Source organism: Vombatus ursinus, unplaced genomic scaffold (assembly GCF_900497805.2).
Source record: "Vombatus ursinus unplaced genomic scaffold, bare-nosed wombat genome assembly UNPS02014803.1, whole genome shotgun sequence".
Taxonomy (NCBI): Eukaryota; Metazoa; Chordata; class Mammalia; order Diprotodontia; family Vombatidae; genus Vombatus; species Vombatus ursinus.
In genome coordinates, this window is record NW_020954581.1 from 2,117,774 (window position 1) to 2,125,731 (window position 7,958).

The 7,958-nt window shown below is 34.1% G+C and overlaps 1 protein-coding gene across 7 annotated transcripts in view; it reads left to right on the plus strand.

Moving 5' to 3' along the window:
• The window catches only part of SSX2IP (SSX family member 2 interacting protein), a 65,863-nt gene that overhangs the window by 23,691 nt on the left and 34,214 nt on the right, over window positions 1-7,958 (plus strand). For 6 of the 7 annotated variants that reach the window (XM_027873917.1, XM_027873921.1, XM_027873922.1 and 3 more), the window contains 3 exons: window positions 4,543-4,676; window positions 6,673-6,842; window positions 7,041-7,253. In XM_027873917.1, coding sequence (XP_027729718.1) covers window positions 4,634-4,676; window positions 6,673-6,842; window positions 7,041-7,253 — 426 coding nt within the window. In that variant the 5' untranslated portion in view covers window positions 4,543-4,633. The remainder of the gene's footprint in view (window positions 1-4,542; window positions 4,677-6,672; window positions 6,843-7,040; window positions 7,254-7,958) is intronic. The other variant, XM_027873923.1, reaches the window with a different exon arrangement.

Here is a 7,958-nt window from a genome sequence, read left to right on the forward strand (position 1 = left end):
TTTTTCCAATTACATGTAAAGATAGTTTTCAACATTCATCTTTATAAGATTTTGAGTTCCAAATTTTTCTCCCTCCCCCCCTTCCGCTTTCCCCTCCCCAAGACAGCAAGTAATCTGATATAGGTTATACACGTACAGTCATGTTAAACATATTTCCACATTAGTCATGTTGTGAAAGAAGAATTAGAACAAAAGGGAAAAACCACGAGAAAGAAAAAAAAGTGAAAATAGTATGCTCCAAACTGCATCGGACTCCATAGTTCTTTCCATGGATTTGGTTAGCATTTTCCATTATAAGTCTTGAAATTGTCTTGGACCTTTGTATTGCTGAGAAGAGCTAAGTGTATCATAGTTGATTATTGCACAGTATTGTCGTTACTGTATACAATATTCTTCTGGTTCTGCTCACTTCACTCAGCATCAGTTCTTTTTAATCTTGGTTGCGTTGGTTTTGCTTGTGCAAAAACTTTTTAATTTAATGTAATCAAAATTATCCATTTTGCATTTCATAATGTTCTCTGTCTCTTGTTTGGTCATAAATTTTTCCCTTCTCCTTAGATCTGACAGGCAAACTATTCCTTGCTCTCATAGTTTGCTTATGGTCTTACTCTTTATGTTTAAATCATGTACCCATTTCAACCTTATCTTGGTATAGGGCAGGGGTGGGGAGCCTGTGGCCTAGGCCACAGGCTCCCCACCCCTGGGATAGAGTGTGTCTACGCCTAGTTTCTGCCATATTATTTTCCAGTTTTCCCAGCATATTTTGTCAAATAGTGAGTTCTTATTCCAACAAATGGAGTCTTTGGTTGATCAAACAGTAGATCACTATAGTAATACTGTGTCCTTTGTGCCTAACCTGTTCCACTGTTCTACCACTCTGTGTCTTAGCCAGTAGCAAATAGTTTTGATGATTATCACTCCATAATATAGTTTTAGATCTGGTGTGGTTAGGCTACCTTCCTTTGCATTTTTTTTCACTAATTCCCTTGATATTCTTGACTTTTTGTTCTTCCAGATCAATGTTGTTAATATTTTTTCTAGCTCTATAAATTAATATTTGGTAGTTTGATTGGTATGGCATTGAATGAGTAAATTAATTTAGGTAGAATTGTCATCTTTATTATATTACTTTGGCCTATCCATGAGCAGTTGATATTTTTCCATTTGTTCAGATCTGACTTTATTTGTGTGAAAAGTGTTTTATACAATTGTGTTCTTACAGTTTTTGGGTTTGTCTTAGCAGATAGACTCCCAAATATTTTATATTGTTTACAGTTATTTTAAATGGAATTTCTCTTTCTATCTCTTGCTGGTGGGCTTTGTTGGTAATATATAGAAATGCTGATGATTTGTGTGGGTTTTTTTTATATCCTGCAACTTTACCAAAGTTGTTAATTGTTTCATGTAGTTTTTTAGCTGCATCTCTAGCATTTTTAAGTATACCATCATGTCATTTGCAAAGAGTGATAGTTTTGTTTACTTATTGCCTGTTCCAATTCCTTTGATTTCTTTTTCTTCTTTTATTGCTAAAACTAACATTTCTAGTACAATATTGAATAATAGTGGTGATAATGGGCGTCCTTGTTTCACCCCTCATCTTACTGGGAATGCTTCTGGCTTATCCCCATTACATATAATGCTTGCTGATGGCTTTAGATAAATACTGCTTATCATTTTAAGGAAAACTCCATTTATTCTTATGCACTCTAGTGTTTTTAATAGGAATGGGTACTGTATTTTGTCTGAAGCTTTTTCTGCGTCTGTTGAGATAATCATATAATTGCTGTTAGTTTTGTTATTGATATGGTCAGCTATGCTGATAGTTTTCCTAATATCGAAACAGCCCTACATTCCTGGTATAAATCCCACCTGTTCATAGTGTATTATTCTGGTGATAAAATGCTATAATCTTTTTACTATTATTTTATTTTAAACTTTTACACAATATTTATTAGGGAAATTGGTCTATTTTTTTCTCTGCTTTGGTTCTTCCTGGGTTAGGTATCAGCATCATATTTATGTCATAAAAGGAATTTGGTAGGACTCTTGCACCTATTTTTCCAGATAGTTTATATGGTATTGGAATTAATTATTCTTTAAATATTTGGTAGAATTCTCTTGTAAATCCACCAGGCCCTGGAGGGAGTTCATTGATGACTTGTTCAATTTCTTTTTTTTTTTTAAATGGAATTATTTAAGTATTTTATTTCCTCTTCTGTTAATCTGGGCAATTTATATTTTTGTAAATATTCATCCATTTCTCTTAGATTTTCAGATTAATTGGCCTACAGTTGGTCAAAATAGCTCTTAATTATTGCCTGGATGCCAATTGTTTATTTTACTGAGTAGTCCCTACTCTTCTACCTTGGCTCCCAAAGTACTTCATATAGTCTGGTGTTCTTGGAAAGACTGATGTATATCATATTGTGTAGGACAAAGGATTGGTGTCAGATTTGGATGACAAGTTCTAGAAATGATGTAGTGGGACTCGAGTCCAAACTGAACTCTAGAGCATTCTTGATGGGACTGTGTCACATATTAACCTTTGTGTAAGACAAAAATTCAACAAAATGTACTGCCATTTTACTATAAAAGTTTTCCGTATTTTTTAGAACTAGGCCCACTTTTAGTACTGATTCTATACAGCAGATTTAAAGCTTAGAGCTACATAAACAGTATTGAGTTTTTTAATCTTAAGAACTATTCGTTTCCCTTGACATGAAGATATTACAAGGTAAAATGGTAAAGGTTTTGTCATATTTTGCTGACTGGGAGCAGAGAAGCACAGTTATTTTGACGTGGTGTTTACATAGTGAATACTGTTTTCCTTTTTCTGAACTCAAATAAAGCAGTCTTATCATTTGCCTTTCCAATTTGCTTAAAAACAGTACCTAGACATAGAGAGTAATAAAATGATGAGGATGGATGGCCAGTAGGAAAGGGATGATCATCTTGGATTCAGGGATTATTTGAAACCTTTTGAGAATAGGACCAAAAAATGCAAACATCTTTGCTTTTAATGGGCTGCTATCTTTTATTGAGAGAATCTTCTCTTTATCTTTACCTGTCATTGTTTCAAAGAGTTGGGTGCAAAAAATAGAAAGAAAACAGAGGCTGGCTTCCTTTTCTTAGATTTTCATGGTATTTGGAGACCAATACAGGAGGAATTTCTAGGCATTGGTTGACTTGCCCTATATCACTGTCCTTGTCCCCATACATGTTCTTTTATTACATATAGAAGACTGGGTCTTTGTTCTTTAAAAAAAAATTATATACTTGCTATGATGGCACCCTAACTGAAAAACTAAAATTTTGTTATTCTTACATTTTATACATGCCTCTTTCCATTTTATAAAGTAAATGAGTAGGAAAATAACATTTTGATATTATGGAATTTTGTTTTACACTGTTTAAAAGAATACTTTCTAAATGTATGCTAATATGTATACACATACTCTTACATTATTACAAGTGGAATCATCATTTGATTCACTTTGTTTTTAATATTATAAGTGAAGTCATGGCTAAAATACTTAAAAAATTTGAAATTACATAGCAGAGGGGAAGATTATTTTTTATTTAGTCTGCAGCATAAAAAAAAACAGTTCAGGTGCTGTGGATTCTGGACTCAATAACTATTGCTACAGAACAAAGAATGGACTTCATTTGTCCATAGAATAGACTTTCTGGTCATTGTTGTTTTTTAACCTCTGGTAGACATATGTTTGAATCTAAGAAGAAATAAATATAAAGTAAAATTCTTGGGGCAGCTGGGTGGTGCAGTGGATAGAGCACTGGCCCTGTAGTTAGGAGGATCTGAGTTCAAATGTGGTCTCATACCAGATACTTGACACTTTCTAGCTGTGTGACCCTGGGCAAGTCACTTAAGCCCAATTGCCTCGCCAAAAAAAATTCTATTGCAAAGTACCTTCCTATACTATAGAGGTTCATTCTGTAGGCTGCATCATAGTATATACATTTTACTATAATGAATGAATGAAGGCATTTATTAAAAAACACCTACATTCCATGCAGTATAACATGCAAAACCATAAGGTCATTGGGGGCAGGAAATAAACATTTAATAGAGCACCTATATGTGCCAGGGACTGTGCTAAGTGCTTTTTAATAGTAATCATAGCTGACATTTACATAGTGCTTACTAGGTACCAGGTATTGTGCTAAGAGCTTTACAATTATTATCTCATTTGATGGAAATTAAGTGACTTGCCCAGGATCATGCATCTAGTAAGTGTCCGAGGCCAAATTTGAACTCAAGTTTCTGTGACTGTATGCTTAGTGATCTATCTACCCAACCACTTAGTTGCCTCTTGTCTTGAGATAATAATCCCAGCGTAGTAGGATTTTACAGTATATGTTGATTTATGTCTGTTCTTGTTCTAAATAGTTGATATTGCCCTGATTTTTTTGAGACCACAAGTCTAATCTTTTGGTTAGGTATTAGGTTTTAGGTTTTCATACATCTCTATCTCACGGCTGTATTAGTTACTATTGTTGCTAAAATGTTCTTTATGCTTTTAGATTATGCCTACATAGAAGATTTTCAAAACAGTTGGACTGAATGCATTATTGCTGAGCCAGTCACTCAGGTATCCTAGCTGTCTTGATTGCTATGGGAGATTGGAAGACTATTACAGTGCCAATTCCATCATCAGGTAATTATAGTTTAAAAAAAAAAGTAAAGTGTATTATCTTGAATGAACTTAAATTCTTACCTGGATTAAATAGTCTGTTGAAAACATGGCTAAAGAGATACCTAATCAGGGAGTGAATGTGATATACATTTTACATATGACACATTTTTTGACATGCCCAATGCTGGAATCCACTTTGCTTAACTGCATGTTTGTTACAGGGTTTTTTTTTCCTTTTTTTTTTAGTTCAGTAGAGGATGAGGAGGAGATGAGATGGGAAGGAAAAAAATACTTGTTAAATATATAATAAAATTACATTTAAAAAATCATGTTATACAACCTCAACTTGACCCTTATTGCAGCAGGGCCATCTTTATTCCTCCCTAATTGATTGCCTAACTCACTCCCCACAGAAACTATTCCAGAGCTTCTCTTCCCTCTATAAGCCTCCTCTACCTACCTCTCTCCTCTCTTACTCTCTCTGTTTAGGCTGAGGGCCTTGCCCTTTACTGAGATAATTAAAGCCATTTAATATCAGCATCTTCTTTTCCCATTTTCTTCATCTCAAAACACTTTGAATCATCTTCTGCCTTCTCTTTCCCCCTTTCTCTGACAAAGAGGTGATCCTCCTTGCCAAGGCCAAAATCTCTGCATATGTACTTGATTGTGAGCTTCTTGAGGCCAAAGACTGTGTTATGAGTTTCTTTGTATCCCCAGCACTTAACATAATGCCAAGTACATAGTAGGTACTTACTAAATGCTTATTGAGTGACTGCTTCCTTGGAGCCAATGTTTCACTGAGGTCAGTACTCTTACATGCTTACCTATCTTTCATAGCTCTCATCCATCACTTCCTGTAAATCTCCTGCAAGCAGTCTACCATGTCCTTGAAGCTTTCATCTAGATCTCATAACATTGCATCATTACCAGGGGATCACACTCGTTGCCAGTTGGTTATCCCTTCCTCTCCTTATATAATCAATCTTTTTTTTTTCCTAATCCTACATTATAATAGCTAACATTTATGTATTTGTATCTCCATATATACATACATACATCCACACACATGTGTGTGTTTGTATGAGGTAGGTACTATAAACATTGTCTCCATTTTACAGATGGGGAAACTGAGGCTCAGATGGTTAAGTGACTTGATGATGGTCACACAGTATGTGTTAGGTGGGGCTTGAACTTGCCTTTCATTTGATTCTAAGTCCAGGACTCTCAATTTTACACTGTGATGTATAAAATAATCTAATTGTCATTTCAAGGGAAATTCAGAGTGTGTTATATGTTGTAATGGATAGGTAGAGTTTGAGATGAATAGTGAATTTTGGACGCTAAGATATTTTTGGCAATTCTCTGCCTTCTGAATACTCAGTGACTATCACAATTGTCTACATGTTACCTCTTGATCCTTCTGTTAAATTAACAGTTACTTCAACACAGCACTCCATTGCCTGGAATGCTGTGTTCCATCACTTCTGCCTCTTAATTTTCACAGCTTTCTTTAAGGCTCAGCTCAAACCCTAACTTTTACAGGTCTTTCCCAATCACTCCTGCTGCCAGTGCCTTGCCCCTTCACATTATCTTCCATCTACTCTGTATATATCTTCTATACATTTTAATTATTTACATGTTATCTATTAGATTATGAGCTCCTTGAGGGCAGAGACTCCCATAGTAACTGCCAGTCTTTATAAATTGTGTGTGGTATGGATTAAGTAGATTTTTGTTATTCATTAGACCCAAATTGTTGGGAAAGAAGTGTTAAGGTATAAATTAAAGCTTTATGCTGTAATTTAATGGTGGTTGGGATAGAAGGAGAGAAAATGATTTAAAAACTATTCTACACATTGGCGTCTTGTGAAAATGAACATAATTGTATTGGGTTTTTTTTTAATCAAAAATTCTTATTTTTATTTGAAAATACTCTTAAAAGCCACATAATTTAGAGTGATTTTTTGGTGAATATCCTAAATAATTTATATTAAGTATTTTTTTTCTTGACTTTCAGAAAGCAAAAATATTTCTCAGTTTACCTCAGAAACCAATATGTCTCCTTCAAGTTTATACTCACAGCAAGTTCTGTGTCCTTCACTACCTTTGGCAAAGAGCGTGCACAATTTTTTCAGGGCTTTCTGCACAGAAGAGAATGTTGACCAGAGTATATCCTATCTTGATCAGGTAATTTTAAAAATAAAGAACTGGCAGAAATCAGTTTATTCAACTGTAGTGTCTAATAGCTCAGAGAGAAAATTTTATAGTAAGGACAAGTATATTATGATGTTTAAGTGTTTCGGGGATAGTTTGGAAAGTCATTATCTACCTCTTAAGTTTGTTCAACAGATGCTTTTAGAAAAAAAAATATTTTTCTCCTACCAGGAGCTGACTACTTTAGGTTTTCCTTCATTATATGAAGAATCCAAAGGTAAAGAGGTTAAAAGAGACTTAAATATAGTTGCAGTTTTAAATTGTATCCAAGAACTACTTGTACTTCATCGAAAGAACCTCCTAGCTCAGGAAAATGTGGAAACACAGAATTTGAAACTGGGAAGTGATATGGAACATCTGCAAAACTGCTATTCCAAACTGAAGGTAGAAATTATATTCAATTTGCATTCGAATTATGTTATGTAAATTAATGCTAGACATTTTCAATTGTTTTATTTGCCAAACATGTTAAATAAACTTTAGTGATAATTATCTTACTATTGTTGTTTGTGTGTTAATGCAAGTACTTAATGCAAGAAGGCAATAATTTCTACATCTTAATATTTATAATGAAGATGTTTATGCGGTGTTTTTGTGACCATCTGGATATAACAGATACAGTTAAGGAATAATAATGATGAAATTTATGATTTTAAAGAACTTGTTTCCTAACAAAGCAGATGACACTCATGAAAACAGTCCTATTAAGAAGCTAGAGCCAAAACCCTGAGAACAGCATTCGTATTTAAAGGATGCTTGTACCACAGAGCCAGTACTTAATGTAATAGTGGGTCAGCAGTTAAAGTAACCATAGATGATGAGCTATTCCTTTCAGAAGTCTCCTGGGCCTTTCAGATGACAAGACTATGGCAAAGTATTAATAGTAGGTTTACTTGTTTCATTTTTTAACAGAAGAAATTTTTTTCAGGGTCATTGATTTGCTACATCACAATGGCAGTTTCTAAAAAATTGCTGGTCAGTCTGCTTTATTAAAAAAAGATCTTTTGAATTAGTTGTGCATTGGATGTCATGTATTTTCTTTTGTTTATTAGGTATATAATATAATAAGAATCACAATGATCAGATCAT